Source organism: Podarcis bocagei (assembly GCF_964188305.1).
Source record: "Podarcis bocagei genome assembly, chromosome: 8".
Lineage (NCBI taxonomy): Eukaryota > Metazoa > Chordata > Lepidosauria > Squamata > Lacertidae > Podarcis > Podarcis bocagei.
The window spans coordinates 66997605-67018333 of NC_138133.1; the positions used below are offsets into that span (position 1 = coordinate 66997605).

At 44.2% G+C, this 20729-nt stretch overlaps 1 protein-coding gene across 3 annotated transcripts in view; it reads left to right on the top strand.

Moving 5' to 3' along the window:
* DPY19L4 (dpy-19 like 4) overlaps positions 1–20729 on the top strand; it is a 67395-nt gene that overhangs the window by 39188 nt on the left and 7478 nt on the right. For 2 of the 3 annotated variants that reach the window (XM_081204598.1, XM_081204596.1), the window contains exons 2-15: positions 5958–6065; positions 7444–7568; positions 8419–8509; positions 9788–9909; positions 10489–10634; positions 12257–12380; positions 13387–13521; positions 13751–13882; positions 15108–15206; positions 15572–15645; positions 16802–16960; positions 18870–18995; positions 19562–19682; positions 20281–20337. In XM_081204598.1, the coding sequence (XP_081060724.1) occupies positions 7506–7568; positions 8419–8509; positions 9788–9909; positions 10489–10634; positions 12257–12380; positions 13387–13521; positions 13751–13882; positions 15108–15206; positions 15572–15645; positions 16802–16960; positions 18870–18995; positions 19562–19682; positions 20281–20337 (1449 nt within the window). In that variant the 5' untranslated portion in view covers positions 5958–6065; positions 7444–7505. The remainder of the gene's footprint in view (positions 1–5957; positions 6066–7443; positions 7569–8418; positions 8510–9787; positions 9910–10488; positions 10635–12256; positions 12381–13386; positions 13522–13750; positions 13883–15107; positions 15207–15571; positions 15646–16801; positions 16961–18869; positions 18996–19561; positions 19683–20280; positions 20338–20729) is intronic. The other variant, XM_081204597.1, reaches the window with a different exon arrangement.

Here is a 20729-nt window from a genome sequence, read left to right on the forward strand (position 1 = left end):
GTGCCCCAAGGGGGGCCACTAGGGGGCGCATCGGAAGATGGCTGACAATAACATCTCTCCGACCCACATGAGGTAATTTGGAGGCTATGATGGGAGTAATTAGCCTCCCTACCCCCCCCCCCAGGAAGGTGGGGGGGGAACTGCCCTTGCCTGCTGTGCCCTACACCATCCCCGAATTTGTGGGGGTGGGGGCACTAGGCACAAAGCCCTCCTGTGGGATTCCGGCACTCCTGGACGCCGTCTCTGATTCGCACCACTAGCTGAAAGAACTTCAAAAGAAACAATTTGGATGAAACTAATTGCACATTTTTCAAGGAAGAAGGGGGAGTAAAGACTGCTAACAGAAGAGATCTGTGATAAAACAAGACAAGAATAAATCATGAGAAAATACGCTAAGATACGGTATGGCAAATGACTGATGGGGGAGGGGGGGGAAACGTTCCTTTCTTTCCTTATGTGATTAAATAAGAATTCCCTCCCCTCACGAGTCAGAAATGTCGTTTTAAGGACTCAAGCTGTGGATTTAAGACTGTGTGGAGATAAACTTTTGAACCAGAGCATGTTTTAAGAAGAGCTGACAGTAAGAGCTGTTCGACAGTGGAATTTGCTGCCAAGGAGTGTGGTGGAGTCTCCTTCTTTGGAGGTCTTTAAGCAGAGGCTTGACAACCATATGTCAGGAGTGCTCTGATGGTGTTTCCTGCTTGACAGGGGGTTGGACTCGATGGCCCTTGAGGTCTCTTCCAACTCTATGATTCTATGAGCGTGGAATGTATAAGAGCTCTGAAATGACGCAGTTAAAAATGCCGTCGCCATATTGGGAAGCTCTGTCGGAGGACTTAAGTCTGAGAGGAGAAACAGAGAAATAGAGCTGCTTTTATATCGTGGGTGAAACTCCTCAGAGGGATTTAAGAGCGACAGATCTGTAATTAATGATGGAAAGAGCGATATTATCTATGAAGGCGATGATATATGGAAACCATCTCGATTTGAGGATTGGAAGATTGGAAAAATTCACACAGGGTTGTTATTATTGGTGTTTATCGGCTTAAGGAGACTATCAGAAGAGATCATAAAGAAAAAAGAGAAAATATATGAACAAGATGTGATGTGGAAACAGCAAGATAAGACTGGATAGAATTATGAACTCTGTTTGGACTGATTTGGTCTGATTTGGACATTAATGCAGTAGCAAGAAGATGATCAGAATCCCCCTTCGGATCTTGAAAAATGGGTCCCCCCAACAAAATTTAAAATTCGGCTTTGTAATTCGGAATTTATGTGATGTGATTTAATTTGATGTGATTGGCCGGTTAATAAAAATTATTTTAAAAAAATAAAATATGTGCCCCAAATAATCTCACAATATTTAACCACACTCATATCTATAAGGACAATTCTATAAACTAATGTAAAAACAGAAACTTTCATTTAACACACCACCAGATTTTTATACAATGGTACCCGTTGCTTGGTCCCAGCGCCTGCCAACCTAGCAGTTCGAAAGCACATCAAAGTGCAAGTAGATAGATAGGTACCGCTCTGGCGGGAAGGTAAACAGTGTTTCTGTGCGCTTTCTGAAGCAGCTTAGTTATGCTGGCCACATGACCCAGAAGTTGTATGCCGGCTCCCTCGGCCAGTAAAGTGAGTTAGAAAATCTCTGGCCTGGGACCGAAATGGCCAGGGACCCTTCATGCCTTCATGAGTGCCGCAACCCCAGAGTTGTCCGCGACTGGACCTAACGGTCAGGGGTCCCTTTACCTTTACCATGGTTTACGAACTTAATCCGTTCCGGAAGTCCGTTCTTAAACCAAAGCATTCTTAAACCGAGGCGTGCTTTCCCTACTGAGGCCTCCTGCTGCCAGTGCCCTTCCACCGTTCGGCTTCTGAGGCAAAGCTCGCTAACCGGAACACCTTCTTCCGGTTTTGCAGAGTTCGTTTTCTGAATAGTTCATAGACCGAGGTACCACTGTATTTGGCTTACTGTTGTCTTTCTTTCCCTTTTCCTTCAATTAGATGAACAGAAATTGGTCTAAGCTACATGACCGAAACATAATATTATTAAGTTGTTTTTTTCATTCTTAAAGTTATAATAATTTTGTGGAACATACTTCTGGGTGACAGGTTCAACATACATATAGATGATGATGGTTTTCCATGTGGCTCAAATGCAACAGTGGTCTTTGCAATATAAAAAACTCAGATGCAGTACATGTGCTCAGTCAAATGTTAACTTTTGACTAATAAGCTAAACCCACCTGAGCAGTTAAAGTCTATGCATGCACTTTGCAAGCATTCTCCAAATGAGCATGCATTAAAGAAAAAAGACTAGTGGTGGCCTGCTATCCTTGAAGCACTGGCTTGGTTATATCATGCTTGTTTTAAGGTAGTTGAGCAATTGGCACCAAGAGAAACTTTTATTTATTATTGCCGTCGTTGCAAACTGGTGTATTTTTCATTGACATATTGCTTGTATCTCATTTTGCAATATGTTTAATGTGCCCTGTTCCCCAGTCTGCATCCACCATCATACACACCTGCAGTCACAAACCACTTGCCCTCTTCCACCTCCCATTTCTGTTACTCACCCACTCTGCTCGCTCCCCAACCTGGAAAAAGATTAAGAGAAGTGGGGCGGGACAGTGACCTTAAGCAACTGTTGTTTTTGCACCCTTGGACAATCTCCTTATCTCCATTTACAGATACTTATTTTTGAAAGGAAACTTAACATTTTGCTTTAGATATGACCTTATCACATCATAACATTCTTGGCTTTGTTGCACAACATATTGCTGCTCATATCAGGTTTGTTTGGTATTGTGAATGTGTTTACCTTCAAAGATCAGCATATAGTATTTTAGATATCCTAAACATCTGGACAGACCAGCTCAGAATTCAGAATGTCATTTGCATCTCTGAAAATCTCCAAAATTCCAGATAAGGGACTACAATGCTGACTGAGATTATCTAGATTGTTCTTAGTGACTGAGGAGTGAGATTTTTATCTTCTCTGTGGAAAGAGGTTTGTAACATTCATTGGGCTTCGTGAGCCTGACAAACTTGTTTCATAAGAATGCATGAAGAGTCCTGCTGAATTTGGCCAAGACCCACAGAGTCTTGTGGCCCCATCCATACGTGTAAAGCAGTATCATACTGCTTTAAACAGTCAAGGCTTCCCCCAAAGAATCCTGGGAACTGTAGTGTGTTTTTTTTAAAAAGGTGCTGAGAAACTATAGAAACTATTGTTCCCCTTAGAGAGCTAACTATTCCCAGAGTTCCCTGGGGTTGATTGTTAAACCGCTTTGGGAATCTTAGCTCTGTGGTGGGAATAGGGATCTCCTAAGAACTCTCAGCATCCTTAACAAATTACATTTCCCAGGATTCTTTGGGGGAAGCCACGATTGTTTAAATTAGTATGTCTCCTGGTATGCCCCACAGAGAAACTTACGGTCTTCAAATAAAAACATCTTGAAGGTCCCAGGCCACAGAGAAGTTAGGCTGGCCTCAACTAGAGCCAGGGCTTTTTCGGCTGTGGCTCCGATCTGGTGGAACACTCTGTCACAAGAGACCAGGGCCCTACGGGACTTGACATCTTTCCGCAGGGCCTGCAAGACAGAGCTGTTCCACCAGGCCTTTGGCCAGGGCACAGCCTGACTCCCTCCCTCGGCAATCTTCGCGGAGCTCTGGCCCAATGGTTGCCAGTGGCCTGAATTAATTAATTTTATAATGAATGATTTTAGAATGTTGGTTATGCTATACTTTTATACTGTTTTGTTGTTGTTAGCTGCCCTGAGCCCGGCTTCGGCTGGGGAGGGCGGGATATAAATAAATTTTATTATTATTATTATTATTATTATTATTATTAGTATGATACTGCTTTAAATGTATAGTGCAGATGGGGCCATGTATCCTGGTTGCAGCAATGAATAGCCAGGTGCTTCTTGGAAGACCTTGTTTTTTCCAAGGATCTGGTATTCAGAAGTGTTTCACCCCTGGAGATGTGGAGATTCCATTTAGGTATTGTAGCTTGTGGTTAATAGCTTCTAGTCCCCTCCCCTGCCCCCATAATGGGGGTCCTTTGAAATGCTAACCATCCTAATTATGTGTCAGAATGGAAAATCCGTAGACCTATTTTTAGCACTTAACCTTGCTCAACTTTCCCTTTCACCTTGGTAAAAGGTATTCAGGAGTGAAAACAATATTTTCCTTGTTTTTAAAGCAGCAGGAAACTAAACAGAAGCAGTTTGCCTGTGTGTTTTGGTCACAGTTCAGCAGTCTGTAAAATCAACATGTACGTCATTTAGCTGACTTCCTCTGTGTTACAGTGTGGGTGTTTTAATGCTTTTTTTTTTTAGACCTTCCTGTTATAAATAAGGTTTTGAAGCTCAACTATTTGAAAAAACGTTAATTTGCATAGTCTTGCCTGTGTGCGGTAAAATAACCAGAGGTATAGAACTGTAGTGTTCAAAGCTGTACCTTTTTAAGAAATAGATTACTTACCTGCCCTTTACCACAAGGTCCCAAGGCAGTTTATAACAATAAAAGGCACAATGATAAAACAAAGAAAATAGATACAATGGTGAAACCAGAAAAGTGTAAAAATAATTGAAAAACAGCTTCACATATAAAAATAGTTTAAAAGTGTTCCAGTACAGATGCAGTCTGGAATAATAATCTCTACTTAGCTAAAAGTCTCCCCCTGACACACAGGTATTTGCAGGAGGTCTTCTCATAGGAGATCACAAGTAGAACCTGTAAGAAAATGTTGTAGTGGGGACCTGTTCAGGGTTCTGGTCATTTCATCCCCCCCCCCCCGTCTTGATTTTTAGTCCCCCTCCCCAACAACAGTCAGTTCCTACTGAGCATGTTCAGTCCTCGTTGGGCCCTTTTTGGGAATTCTCCCCAAATTAGGGGTCCCTCCCCCCCAAACCCCAGTTCCTTTATAATACTTTTTCTTGTGAATGTGTTGGTGGGAGTTTGTAGGAGTGTCAGTGGGCATCTGCCTGCAAGTGCCCTCACACTGCACTTGCCTTCTGATACCTATTATTTGTTAATTTGCAATTTGTTTATTAACGGGATTGTTCCTCAGTGCTCTTCAGTGCCATGGAAAGGGGTCCACTTGGGCCTCCCAGGTTAGGGAGTTCCACAACATGGGCACTAAAACTGAAAATGTGGCCTAGGACCCACGTACCTACGGGACCGCCCCTCCTGGTATGCCCCACGGAGGACCTTAAGATACACAAATAACATCACTTTGGAGGTCCTGAGCCTCAAGGAGGTTATATTGGTTTCAACTAGGGCCAGGACCTTTTCAGCACTGGCCCCGACGTGGTGGAACGCTCTGTCACAAGAGACTAGGGCTCTGCAGGACTTGACAGCTTTCTGCAGGGCCTGCAAGACAGAGCTGTTCCGCCTGGCCTTTGGTTTGGACTTGGTCTGACCCATGTTTCCCTCCCCTTATGATTTATCAGCTACTTTAAAATGAGGCTGCATTTTTAATTGCATTTTAACCTGTATTTTAAATTGTGTCCCCCCCTTTTTCTTTCCCCCCTCTCTTTTTCCCCTATTAGGTTTTTACTGTGATTTTATTGGTGTTAGCCGCCCTAAGCCCAGCTCTGGCTGGGGAGGGTGGGGTATAAATAAAATTTATTATTACTATTAAAATGCCAGCCAGCCTTCTGTTGATGTCAGTAAGATGCAAAGCAGGGCCTCTGACTATGATGGTGGGTGGGCTGGTTGCTTATGTAGGAAGGCTGTCCTTTGAATACCCTGGGCTGATGCTTGCCATTGTTCAGCATTATGCTAATATATGGGCACCACACCTAATTAGTAAACGTAATGAGACACAATCCCGTTTGGAAGAAGTCCCACTGAGTTCCATGGGATTTGTTCCCAGATAAGAGAGAGAATGTGTATTTGTAGGATTGCAGCCCAATAATAACTTCTGGCTCTATTTTCAGGAGCTGCAGATCTGAAGCAGAGAAAGAAGCCAAACAGTACAGAAGCTGAAGGAAAAGCTCCTGAAGAAAATGATGAGGAAACGAAAAAGTCAAAAAAATCTCCAAGATGTAAGTTGTGCCCTTTTTTTTTTAATGTGGCGCTCTACTTCTTTCATTGTAAAATCATGTATATGGGTTAAGATTTTCTCTGTGTTGCAAATTCACTTTGCAATTCTGTTGCACCACATGGAAATCTTTACATTGAGGGCGGAAAACTTGTGGCTGCAGCACACTGTGTAATAGTGCAGCCTTGTAAATCAACATGCAAAAGATTCTCTAGCCTGTAAAAGAATAAAATACTAGCCGACTACAAAACTAGGAGTATGCATTTCTGTGCTGGCTGTGGAAGAGAGAAGCCCTCTTCTTTGAGACCAGCAGGGAAAACACATATTATCAAACCTCTTAAACTAGTAAATGATATTTGATTTCCTGTAATTGACTGTTAGTTTTGGGCTTGCAGTCAATTACTGGAAGGGTGGACCATTTTGTCTCTTCTCTGCCAGGCTGCTGAATTTCTGTGCTGGCTGTGGTAGGTGAGAGTTCCCTCCCGCTGTGGCTAGTATGGAAAGCTAGTGGGATGTTGGATGAGGAATGGAGTGATCTACCCTTCCTCTCCCAGGCTGCCCACTTGCCTCTGTGGAACAGCTGCCAAGCAAAAGGCTAGGCTGTCTTAGCAGTTGACTCTGCGGTTCATGCTGGTTTCACAGTTACTCTTCTGAAAAACAGTCACGTTCGTGCATCGCTTCCTTTGCCTACAGCCGTACTGCTGATGGGCCATCTACGTGAGAAATGTACAGCAGCTAGAAACGGATTCAGTTTATGCTTTTCCCTAAAGAACTCCGAGAACTGCAGTTTCCCCTTAAATAATGCTCCAGTTCAGTCTGGGTGGCAAGCTCTGTCTTCAGTGAGAGAAGCTTTCCTGGTTAAAGTTCTTCTGCCCATTTCAGCAGCTTACAGAGTGGTGCAAATGGTGGTTCCGCTGGAGCATCTAAACTGGCGTCTGCAGAGTTGGAGGGTGATGACGTGACTTCCTCAGGCCACAGAGGTGTTGACAGAATGGACTCCTGTGCTGGAGGTTCTGGGGAAGGGGAAACCCTGTGAACAGTTCCCTGTTCTTCCTTCAATTCTTCCTCCAAGTCCTCATCCCCCAAAGAGGGGAAGGTCATGGCATTGGAAGGCTTAGACTAGGACACACTCCTCAGGAAGCTAGATAGGAAAAACAGCAACAGGAAATCCCAGATTGAACTATATAATAACTAAAGTATATAATAGCGCTATCCTAGCTTCTGTGTGTTGTTGGAAACTCTTGATCAGGTCACTGGAATGGCTGATAAAAGAATATGGGATTAGGCAGACCATTGGTTTGGCCTTGAAAGCTTTGTTCTTTGTGCTCAAGACCTAGCGCTTCCTGGTGGCTTCATGTGACGTTCCTAACATTCCTTTACAGATGTCTTCATTCCACGTTTCGCAAAGCTTTGCTTTGGCTGTCTTGCAGCAGTCATAAGTGGAATGATGTATGCCATGTACCTTTCGACATACCATGAGCGCAAATTCTGGTTCTCTGGCAGGCCGGTAAGGAAATAGAATCATAATTACAAACAATACAGAAAACGCTCTATCTTTACCTTATTCAGAAGAGAGGAGCCTCTAGCCCTTGGGTTGAATGTGGCCCTCTCAGCCTTTCTGTCTGGCCCTCAGAACTTCCTCCAGGCCAAGTCCCCTTTCCCCCCTTCTCTGCACCCTTTATTGGGCTGATCTGAACCTGAAGTGTGATAAAGCATCTTGCTTACTAGGACGGGTGGGTACAGACACCTTTCTCTACTGGAAAAGGGCTGCTACCAGATGGAGTACCAGTATCAAGCTAGTTAGGCTGTCATTCTGAAAGAACATAAAGGCAGGTCTTTATAGCTCATAGATACTCCAGATTAATTCCCATTATTGTGGTGAACAAGTGTGCTGTTGCAATTGCCAGAAGCTGTAACTGGAGTTTTGTGCTGCCCCAGGTCTTTTCCATTGAAATATTTTCACAGCCTCTGTGCAAGGAGGAGGTGCTTTTTGTTCTTTTGCTGTGTTTTACTGTTGGCTTTTAAATCTTGTTAACATTTTGTAGTGAGCCACTCGTGGAAGTTCATTGACAAATAGCTCAATAAATCTTATAACTATTATTGGGTGATATCCAACATTCATCAATAGAGCAGACCCATTGAAATTGTTGGACTTGTCTGCACTCAGTTTGCTGTGAGTATGACTTAGTTGAATATCACCCATTATTGCTGTTAGGATTATTAATGAATGGAAATGACACCCCAGTCAAACTTCCCCCATGATTTATTAAAGATGTATCCTTTCTCATTGGATGGTTGTGTCATCCAGGCAAATGAATATCAAATGAGAATATGATTTTTTGATTTTGGTTTTCTAGGAGCTTGAACGAGAAATCACATTTCAGGGTGATGGTGCCATTTACTACTCATTTTACAAAGACTTATTAAGAGCTCCCTCCTTTAAAAGAGGTAAGACACATACATTTACTAAATAGCAAGTGAGACAAAATCAGAAAAGATAGTACTGAGTAGCTTCTTGGGATGGAGGAGGGAAAGCGTGTAAGCTTTCAGACTACACAAAGCTGTTTGCACAGGCTTATGTAACTCCGTTTGCACATCTTCTTATCAATGCAAAGTTGGTTCATCAAAGCTTCCACTTGTGTATTATATCCCTTGTTCTCTGGGATAATCCATTTCTAATACTATTAGGCCTTATGGTCTGGAAACCCTAACCCAGTGGTCAGGCAAAGGAGAACTATGGACCTGATCTGTTCCCCTACAGGAGACAGCTGAGATTCTCCTGTGAGCCACAGAACTTCACTCCACCATCAAAAGCTCTTTTCCCTGGATTGTGCTGCTAGCTGTAGAGTAGAGCAGGGCCTGCGCTGCTAATGAATTGTAAATAAAGAGCTAGATTTCAGGACTGGCGCAATGAAGCTTGCACACTGTGTCGTCCAAGGAGCTGCAGTGTTCACTGCATAGTGGCAAAGCCAGAGGCTGCCTATCAAATTCATCAACAGGCAAATGCAGGCTTTGTAGCAGGACTAGTTCTGGAAGGGAGTTACTAGCCTCCCAAGCAAATGGGTGTAGATACTCTCCAATACATCTGTCTAACCTTGCTTGTTATGTTATGAGATGGCATCTAGCAGCTTTTCACAAAGCACAATATCCCTGAAATCCTAAAGGCTATTCCAATATTTCACCCCATGGAGATGCCCTATGCCTTTGCAAGTAGCCTCCACTGTAGTCCTGTTCAAGCATTTAGGGAATGGCAACACAAGTAGGGGATTTGTCAGGCACACATCAGTCCTGCCTATGGTGTTCCATCTATTCCATCCACCTCCAATCCTCTCTTGTTCGGCAGGAAGGTCTGCATTCAACTGAACATGCTTAGAAGCCTCCCAATAACTGGGAATACTGTGCCATCTGCGGTCCCAATTGCAAGGAGCCTTCAGAGCCTGCTCAGCTGAATACCCTTTGGACCTTCCTACTCAATGCGGGAAGAGTGGGGCCAGTGCATGCAAGGGCATTGGGGGGCGAGACTAGTTGGCCTGGCCTCAACTCATGTAGATGTTCCATTCTTAAGCATGACTCCTGAACAGGGCTCAAGTTGCAGAAACCAAACATGGTAGAACTCTTCCTCAAGTTGCAGAAACCAAACATGGTAGAACTCTTCCTTTTGTTGATCTTGAGAAATTGCATAAATAATGCTGGCATTCCTTCCTCCCACCCAAATCTCGTTCTCAGGAGTTAATCAATTAACCCACGACAACAGGACTCTCTCGCTGAAGACCATGAATGTCGTGCGGCAGATGACGTTGTATCCAGAATTGATCGCCAGCCTCTTATACCAAGCATCTGGCAGTGAAGTATGCTTTGCCCCTCTCTTGTTTCTTATTGTCCTGGGGGATAAGTAGTTGAGAAGTGTTCTGCCCTAAAAGCAAGCAGCTTGTTTTCCTCCAGAGCATTATTTGTGCATCCAGACCCTCAACGAATATGTGGTGAGCTGTCGGAGGACTCTACACTGTGCACTGAGGGTTCTCTGTGTGCCCAGAGAAAGTGCAACCCCCTCTGCGTGTAATCAGCCGCTTAGTTGAGACCTGGGTGTGGGGTCTCAGTTAATGGAAGCACCCCTAAGAGTAGCTTGAGGAGTGTAAGGAAGTCCATATCTTATATTTTGAAAAGCTGAAAGCTGCATGGCTGCAGTTTATTGCTATGAGGGTTCTCAATGACCCATGCAAATATCCTTTGCCTTTGCTCTATAAAGGGGTTAGTGTTTTGCGGCAACAGTAAGGTGCTGCTGCTACTCCCTACCCCCGGTTATTATCTTCCACCCCATCAGCTTCATGGTCTTCTCTTTCCATTTGTGAATTTCAAACGGTACTTTATTGTTGTAACTCAGCTGCTAGTATTGCGTGTTTGAAAATATTTATGTCTTTAATTTTCAGGAGGTTATTGAGCCAGTATATTTTTACATTGGTATAGTATTTGGACTGCAGGGGATCTATGTGACTGCGTTGTTCGTAACCAGCTGGCTAATGAGTGGGACTTGGCTGGCAGGGATGCTGACTGTGGTCTGGTTCATTATTAACAGGTAAAGCAAATCTTTACTACCCACCCCACCCCACCCCATAATTTGCTGTTCTTTCCCTGCCTTCAACTGAACAAGCAACTGTATTCCTAATTCTTTCTTTTCCTTTTCCCTTCTACGCTATTTCCAAAGGGAACTTTTATGAAAGTTTCTAGTTGCTGATGTATTACACTACCAGGAAAGGTTCATTCTGTAACTGGAAATATTATAAGAGCGGGAAATGGATCATGTGGATAAGAATTGGTTGTGGCCTTTCTATTTCACCCCACCCCACCCCATACTTTTTGTCCTGGGGTTTTTGTTGGTTACATTTGCATGTTGGGCTTTAAATGTCTGGAAAGTGTCTTGAAGCCCATTGTATGAAATTCTCTGTGGAGAGGTTATAGGCATATGGATTCCTGATGGAGCCTGTCGCTTTCCACATGCCCTTTCATGACGGGGCAAGGTATTTACCGTATTTTTCGCTCTATAAGACGCACCGGACCACAAGACGCACCTAGTTTTTGGAGGAGGAAAACAAGAAAAAAAATATTCTGAATCTCAGAAGCCAGAACAGCAAGAGGGATCGCTGCGCAGTGAAAGCAGCAATCCCTCTTGCTGTTCTGGCTTCTGGGATAGCTGCGCAGCCTGCATTCGCTCCATAAGAAGCACACACATTTCCCCTTACTTTTTAGGAGGGAAAAAGTGAGTCTTATAGAGCAAAAAATACGGTAATTCTTGTATATGTAGTTTATACTCCAATTTGTGGCTATACTTTGTGCTGTTTTGTTGTTTATAAAATCAAAGATATACATCTGAGAGGGAAAGAACCCATTGCATAGATCATTGCTTTTGCAGTATTTCTGTTTAAAATTTAGAAATTGAAATGTTATTGTAAAAGCTCATTGTCCTTTCTTTCATTAGGGTATGCTTCTTTCCCAACCAGGCCTGCAGCTCCATTCAGGCCTATTGGCCATGCTGCCTGGACGCAATATGTGTTGTAATCTAGAAGGCACCAGGTTGGGTTAGGGTGAAAAATGGCATCTAGGATTAAGTAGCAAGGCTGTTAATGATCAAACCCCCAAAAGTTCTAATCGCTAAAAACTCCAAGGCTCTTCATTATGGTCAGTGACTAATATTCAGAAAAAAGCCATACAAATGAATATATAAAAGAATACCAAACAAAACAAAATAGAGAACCATAAGTGTCGTACTATAAAATGCCCAGCACAGAGAACAAAATTATCAATTTGCTAAAATTAGTCTCTGGAGAGTTTTACACACAGCAGCACAATATTGAGCCATCCTGGAAGAGATGGATGTGTTCTCATCAGAAAGGAGAAAAATAGCATTAAATGCATCCAGTCGCTCTGGGAATTTCCGTTTAAAATGGTCAATAAAAATCATGCATATCACGATAGAAGGAGCAATACGTAAAAACACCAGTTATCGATTCTACCTCTCCAGATTTGCAGGGACATTTACATTGACCACAGAGGATTTTTTATAACTTCCCTTCCAAAACTGCCAATCGCTTAAGGCTTTATTGCTGATACGTTGTTTCTGTCAAGAGCAATAGTCAAGCCTATATTTATGTTCTAAAGTAACCTGTATATTTTAATGGGTTGTCCCTGTATGTTTTCCAGGGCAGATACCACAAAAATAGACTATTCTATCCCATCAAGAGAAAATTGGGCATTGCCATATTTTGCTTGTCAAGTTGCAGCTCTTACTGGCTATTTAAAGAACAACATCAATCCTTCTGCTGAGGTAAGATGAAGACGTTTTCAGTCAAAATATAATAGTATAAATAGGCTGATCAGATTTGAGAACCTTGATCCAATAAACCATTTCGGGCCAGGGGCTGAATGTGGCCCTGCAGGCTTCTGTGTTTGGCCCTCTGAACTCTCCCCAGACCACATCCCCTCCATAAACACACTTTCTACTGGCATTCCTTCACATCTTGAGTACTTTTGCCTGGCTGGCATGTGTCCTTAAACCCAGATAATGCATTATTGTTTCTGTGGATGGAGGATAAGAGAGGAGCGTTCATACCGTAAAGGTAAAGGGACCCCTGACCATTAGGTCCAGTTGTGGCCAACTCGGGGGTTGCGGTGCTCATCTTGCTTTACTGGCCGAGGGAGCCGGCGTACAGCTTTGGGTCATGTGGCCAGCATGAACCAGAGGAGCTCATGGAAACGCCGTTTACCTTCCCACCAGAGCAGTACCTATTTATCTACTTGCACTTTTGACGTGCTTTCAAACTGCTAGGTTGGCAGAAGCAGGGGCCGAGCAATGGGAGCTCACCCCGTCGTGGGGATTTGAACCGCCGACCTTCTGATCGGCAAGTCCTAGGCTCTGTGGTTTAACCCACAGCGCCACCTGTGTCCCTGTTCATACCATACGAAGGTTTAAATTTACATGAATTGCTCCACCCACTCCCCTGGCCCAATCCAGTGCTGCCATGTGGCCCACGGGAAATTGCCCAGAGGCAAATGCAGCCTTTTGGCTGGAAAGGGTGCCCCAACCCTGCTTTAAAAAATGAGATGGTTTTGCCTAAGGTAAAATGTAACGGACCAAAAAAAAAATTCATTTTCCAGAACTGTTAAGGCCTCTTCTTCTTGCTACTATCATATTAAGAATAAAAATGCATTCAAGAGTTATGCAGGATTGTACATTTTAAGACGGATTGCCATTTCCAATCTTTCCCCCAATCTTGCTTTGTATGAAAATAAGTACATGGTGATTAAGATGTCTTCCCTTTCAATTCCCCCAGAGGTTTTGCTACCTGTTGGTGAGTGCTTCAACCTACACTTTCATAATGATGTGGGAGTACAGTCACTATCTGCTGTTTGTCCAGGCTGTGTCTCTCTTCTTGTTGGACACTGTGGGTTTCACGCAGACAGAGAAGGTATTTTGGCACTTGAAACTTACCAATTTTAATACCAGTTTAATTGCTAGCTTGTTGCTCTTCCCCTCTCCTTTTGCCTGCCTTCTAAGCCCGTGAATTGTTCATTCTGCTAACAGGCACAGATAAAAGGCGGGCAGAAAAAGTTTAAATATAGAGGATGGTTGTTTTTTGCAGCCGTGATTGCCTGTTGCTTTGAGGGTCAATACCTTTTTGCTTTTCCCTTCCGCAGGTACATGAAGTGTATAAGGTCTACCTCTTTTCTCTCTTTCTGGGATACATGTTACAGTTTGAGAATCCAGCTCTGTTAGTGTCTCCACTCCTCAGCCTTGTCGCAGCGGTGCTGCTGGCAAAATACCTCCAGGTAATAATTGGGAAATCATTTGGTGGTTTTTACCTCTGCCTGTACTGCTGTTTCTCTCTCTCTCTCTCTAGCAGAGGTAGTGAATCTTTTTAAACCTGAGGTCTGTGTTCCACCATGGACAACCTTCCATGGTCTCTTTGTCATGGACAGGCTGGATACAGTGGAATGGTGGGAGGAACCAGCTGGGGAACCCCCAAGGGAAAAAAGCCCAGAGCCCAGGGATTGCTGTTGGGACAACAAAGAGTGGTCAGAGGGAGAAGAGGGAGCAGACTGGGAGAAGGAGGTGTCAGAAGCTGAAGAGGTAACAGGATTTAGTGAGCAGTAAGAGCTTGTGGCAGAGAGAAGTCCAGAATCAGAAGCAAGAGGCCAAGAGGCGGAGATGTGCCAGGCTGGTGAAGAAGCCAGGATGGTTCCACCTCCGGCTGCGACAAGCTCCCCTCCCCTTTGGTCTTCCAGAACCAGGAGAGGTATGAAGTGAAAGGAGCAAAGGCAGGCATACCGGCATAGTCTCATATGGCTTGGGAAAGACCCGGGAAAGGAGGAGACTTAGGCAGTTGTGGGAAGGCAGGGACATTCAGAAGAGTTGCTGTGGTCATTAGGCCTGGCACTACTGAGCAACCCTTGTTTCTTCTAACTCCTGACATCTCTGCATGTGGGGCATGAAAGGCCCAAAGTGGGGGGGGTCTGAGGCAAAAGTAGGCGGAGCAACCTAAGTAGGATGCATCCCAGCCATGTGTTCTGTAACACAACACATCTCTCCGTGCAAGCAAGCGAGGTCAGGGACACGTTCCAGTTAGGCAGAAGCGCTTGAGGAGAGTGTGGAGAAGAGCAGGCAAGGGCCATGGTTTAGGAAGTAGGGGGTGGACGTGGCCTGAGTGGGTTGTGAGAGGCCTGGAGGGCTCCATTTGACCCACAGGCCTGATGTTCCCTGTCTCCCTCCTCTATAAGAGCCAGTGTGCTGTGGTGGTTAAGAACGGTAGACTCGTAATCTGGTAAACCGGGTTCGCATCTCCGCTCCTCCACATGCAGCTGCTGGGTGACCTTGGGCTAATCACACTTCTCTGAAGTCTCTCAGCCCCACTCACCTCACAGAGTGTTTGTTATGGGGGAGGAATGGAAAAGGAGATTGTTAGCCGCTTTGAGATTCCTTAGGGTAGTGATAAAGCAGGATATCAAATCCAAACTCTTCTTCTGTAAAGTTAATACTTCCTTGTCTGTTTTTTAGATGAATACAAAAAAGGGGACACTTCTTTCAAGGATGCTGAAAGTCATTTACTTTTATTTGGTATTCACAATAACAGTGACTTTGAATTTTGTAGTGAAGGTAAGATTTTATTTTTATTTTTTAAAATTAATCATACAGGATAATGAAAGCATTTGTTTGTTTTTGGATGTTAGTTGCCTAGGGAAATAATAATAATCTTGAAATTCCTCTTCCTGCTGTGCTTTTTCTTTTTCTAATGGAAAAAGGTAATGGATAGAACTGGTAAAGAATTAACCAATCTTTTGAAACACTCAACATGGCTAAGTTTTTTTTTGTTTTTTAAAAAAATCTTCCAGTAGAAAATGTGATGCTGCTAACTGAAAGATTGTTTATTTCTCGCGGTTGCAAATGTTTGTCAGATGTAGCAACGGTCTGTCTCAAAAGTGTGGTGGTAACACACAATTTCCTTTCTGTTTGTTTTGCAGACTTTTATTCCCCATAAAGAAAATGAACATTTAATGAAAGTGCTTGAAGTAAAATTGGGTTTAAACATTACTAAGTAAGTCTGAAGTGATATTTTGTAAAATGCAAGGAGTTGTACATTACGATCACTGGAGGAGAGCATAGCGTCTGTTTGAGAATCTTATCAGCTCTAACCCAGTGGCAGCTGTCCAGGATCACTAGCAGAGCTTTACACACTGAGATGGGGAGTACTTGTTATTACTTGATTTTCAGTATCTTAGGGAAGGTTGATGAAAATGCCAGCCCAATGTGCAGCTGTTGTGAAAGACAAATTCAGTGTTGGGAATCATTTGAAAATAAAGCTTCCGATACCGTAATGCAACCACATTTGGAAAACTGTATACTGTTCTGGTTGCTGCAGTTCTAAAGGGATATTGTTGAGCTTTAAAAAGTGCAGGAAAAGGCAGTCAAAATGGGCTGGAGCAACTGGAAAGGTTATGGCATTTGGAGCTCTGTAAAAAGCAAGGGAAGGGAATGGGGACATGATAGAGGTGCGTAAAATTCTGTGTGGCACTTGGAGAAAGTGGACAGAGTTTTTTCTTCCTCTCATGATACTAGAAGCTGGGGTAATCCAATGGAGTTGAACGATAGCTGTTCCAAACACAAGGAAGTGCTTTTTCACACAACACACTAAGCTATGGAGTTCACTACCACAGGATTTGGTGAACACCAGCAATTTGGTGAACAGCTTTAACAGGGGTTTAGAAGAGCATCTGGAGGATAAGGCCAACGTAGCTGCTGTCTGCCACCTCTAGAATCAGAGGCAGTATGGCTCTACATACCTGTTGCTGAGGGTCACGGGCAGAAAAGTGCAACTGAGCTCATGTCCTGCTTGTGGGGAGAAGCAAGTTACTCAGTAGGGTGGAGCTGCAGTCCTAGCTTCCCAGCAACAGGGTTGCTGCCACTTAACTGGGAGGGAGAAGGGGAGGCAGGCACAGTGGCAAGAGCACCAGATAAGATTGGCGTGGTGCAAAAGCACCAGCGGAGCCATTCTGCCTAGAAAGCAGCACTGCCCTTGCTTCTGGGCTTCCCATAGACATCTGATTGGCCACTGTGGGAGCAAAGTGCTGGAGCAGACAAGTCTTTGGTCTGATCCAGCAACTTGGTGATATTAGAAAATGCAGTTGATGGGGTTTATACTGACTGGCTAAGCTCATGACTGCCCTCCCCCCCCCCCTTTTTGCAATTTTTAGGAACTTCACAATCAACTGGCTGCTTTGTCAAGAATCCCTTCAGACACCATCCCAAGACTTCTTTCTGCGACTCACTCAGTCCTCACTATTGCCTTTCTACATTTTAGTGCTAATCATTTGCCTCGGGTCTGTTGGCCATGCCACCTTCAGGAGAATTAGGTAAGGTAACTTCTCTCTGTTCTCAACCGCATGGTCCGTAGCTTGTTTATGACCTTATGTGTTAGTTGCTGCATGTAATGGATGTACCTTCAACAGCAAACACCAGCTGCAGAACAAGAACTTCCAAGCTGGAAAACACTGTTTTTGAGGTAGTACATATAACTTCCCCTTCCTTTGCATGTAACATAATATATGATGCATGCATATCTGTTTGCATTTGAATTCTGCATACAGAAATGCATTCTGTATTTACATGTGAAAAAATTATGCAGAATAGTAGTATAAATCCTGAGCTGTTGCATGTAGAGGTGTGATTGTAGGCAAGTGTGTGCTGCACACGACATAGAATATATACCACCCTTAGGTAACCCTGGTGCCCTCTGAGGTTTTTGACTACAACTCCCAACAGCCCCAGCCGGCATGTGCTGGAGGACATCAGGTTGGCTAAGGATGGTGACATTACGGTGCTGACATTAGTTCACTGCCCCACCATCATGCCTAGAGTGCTTCAGAATTGGTGGCTGTGTGAATCTGCTCAAAGGCTGAGCTGAAAAAGATTGAAATTGTCAGATTGGATATGTTTAATGTTTTAATCATAGCTGGTTTTGGACAAGCAGTGGCTGTGCTGAATATAGATACTGCTGCAAAAAGGGTTGGTGGTGGGGCTGGGGGGAATATTCCAAGAGGAGGGGGAACTTAAGAGGTCTGTTCTTGGGTTATTGTAAGGCTCTAAGTTGATATCATGGACTGGTTGGAAGAATGGTGGGAGGAACCACCTGGGGAACCCCCAAGGGAAAGAAGGCTCAGAGCCCAGAGAGGAGTGGTGGGGCAACAATGAGCGGTCAGAGAAGAAAGAGGAGACTGGGAAGAGAAGGTGTCAGAAGCTGAAGAGGTAACAGGGCTTAGTGAGCAGGGAGAGTCTGTGGTAGAGAGAAGTCCAGAGTGAGAGGCAGAAGCTTTGCCAAGAGGCAAAGATGAGTCAGGCTGGGTCAGGGATTGGCTGGACGAGGAAGAGTGGTATAAGCCAGTAGACCAGGAGGCCCCTGAGGTGGAAGGGGACTTTGAATCAGGTTTCAGACTTGTGGGACAGGGAGAAATCAGCAGCAGAGAATGAGAGTGAAGGGGAGAGGCTTGAGGTAGCCACAGACATGGATAGAGAAGGAGCAGGGACTGCGTCTTCTCTGCAATACAGTCCTGGTTCAGCTCCTACCCTTTCCCAACTCTCAGTGCAGGAATTAAGGGTTGAGAAAAGGCTACAACAATTAAGAAAAGTTGAGTCGCAGCGAAAAAATGTAAGGAGGAGGGAGGTATAAATAAGGGGGAGAGAGGACAGAACTTTAGCTTCTGCAGCTGACGTGCTTATCTGATGAGTGTGCTGTATGCTGACTCCTTGGTTACTGAGCAGAAAAGTTAATTACTGCAAGCACTGTGCCTGGTTCCGCTTACAACGTCGGACGAAAGATGGAGGGGCTTTTCTGGCAGCCTGACTGGCTGGTGAAGAGTCACAGGTGTCTCCCCCTCCTGCTGTGATAAGCCCCCCCCCCCCAGTCTCCCAGAACCAGAAGAAGTATGAAAAGGGCAGAGGAGAAGATGGCTTCATGCAGGCACAGTGTCTGATTGATTGCTTGGGGAAAACCCTGGAGAGGAGGGACTTTCAGTCTTGGCATCTGATCCATGGGGCAAGACTTAATAGTTGTGGGCTGCTGTGCTCATTAGGTCTGACGCTCTGCCAAATCTTTGCAGATCGTGTTCTTGCTAAAAAAAAAAAAAGTTAACTTCAACTTGCATGGTGTGATTTAATGCAAGCTTACTTCTGACAAATGAGCATAAGGAAGAGCCCCATCTCAGGGCTTGATATGGACTGCTTAGTTGTCAACGGACTCTGTGGTTTTTCTTTGTCTTCCACAAGCTGCAGTGGTGAACCAGTCAATGACACAGCGAAGCTTGAGGGCAGGAGGATTGGAGAAAGGCCAGAGGTTGTGTACCATGTACTTCACACACTTTCGCTAGGATTGCTTGCAATGATGATGGAAGGGTGAGTTTGTCTAGGTTTGTTTTCACTGGAAGTGGCAAGGAATTACTCTTAACTTGCTTTCGTTTCTTTCTGGGTGTGGATGGAGGAACTCTTTCAAACAAATATATGTGCTTGGATCAAAATGGGCTTCAGTTGCAGAATCAGATTTTAACTGCAGAATAGGGCTATCTGCACCCTAGGAAATAGAGGCAAGAAGACCCCTCGGACAGCTTCACATTGCATGATTGAATAGGATTCTTATGGGTCTGCGAGGACCATTATGTACTCCTGCACCCTCTGGAAGTGCTGTTCTATGAAAGCAGCTTCAAATGCCTATTTTGGATGCCTCAAACAGGCTTAGAAATGGGTTTGAGTCTAAAGAAAGCCCACACAGAAGTAGTTTGTTGGAAGACGCAGAGAAATTGCTGTAGGTTTCTTTGCAGTCTTCAATGGTGTCTTCTTGATGTTTACAAAGCTTTTCACGAAGGCACTCGGAGATGGTAGTGTGATTGGATGCTGTTGCAATCTCCCTTGAACAATGTATGTAGGAACTCATCTCTTTATGGATTTGTGTGGTGGTTTTCTAGAATGAAGTACGTGTGGACTCCCCATGTTTGCATGATTGCTGCATTTGGCGTATGCTCTCCGGAGCTCTGGATGACTCTATTCAAGTGGCTCCGACTGAAGGCTGTGCACCCTATTTTGCTGGTGAGTTCCTAGTTCTAGGTAATTGCATCCATGGAGGAGCTGTGTGCATGCCTGCTCCACCCGCAGCCTTTCCCCCCACTGCATGGGGGAGAAAGCCTGAAGGGGAATAATAAGCATGCGCAGCTGAATCTGCTTTCAGTCATCCCCAACGATCAGGAACCCTGCGCACTGGATACAGTGCCTGTTCCATCACAATTATCTCTGGTCCTGTCATAATGTAAGTATAGGATTGCTTGTTAAGCTAATTAACCGACAGTACAGTGGTACCTCGGTTTACGAACTTAATTCATTCTGGAAGTCCGTTCTTACACCAAAGCATTCTTAAACCGAGGTGCGCTCACCGAATAGTTCGTTAACAGGGCTGTTCGTAGACCGAGGTACCACTGTAGTATTTAGAACTCTTCAGTGCACTCCTGTACACGCCTACTCAAGGTAAGTCCCATTGAATCCAAGGGGACTTCCCTCCATTCAAATGTGTGTATATTACTGCAGTCCCAACGAGTGAACTGTAGTGATAAGAAGGTATCTGCGCTTGCATGGTTGAGGACTTAAAAGAGCAAATCATAATCTTTTATGGTGTGTCTGATTGATATTTCAGGCTCTTATCCTGAGTATGGCAGTTCCAGCTATCATAGGCTTCAGCTTGTGGAAAGAGGTAAGATAATATGACGCTCCCATTATTACTAACAGCAGTCAGCATTATCCAGTTGGAGTATTGGTTGAAGGGGACTCGACAAGGGTGAGCAGGTAGTTCATTTTCATGCTCGTGCAGTTCTCCAAATTCTCCATATATTGCTGTATTTTGAGAGAGGCTTTTCCGACATATCTCCTTGGCCAGAAATCCACAGCTAAAATGGCAGCAGCAAAAGTGTATGGCCACTAGGTAGCGCTGTGAGTCTCAAATGCAGGCTGGTTGGTTTGCTAAAGTAAATAAATAGAAATAAAAATGAATCTAGCCCGGTGATGAGGAAAACGAACACTTTATATTAACAAAAATTTTTATTAATAAATTGTGGATAATTTTGTTGGGAGTATTTGAGTCAAAGG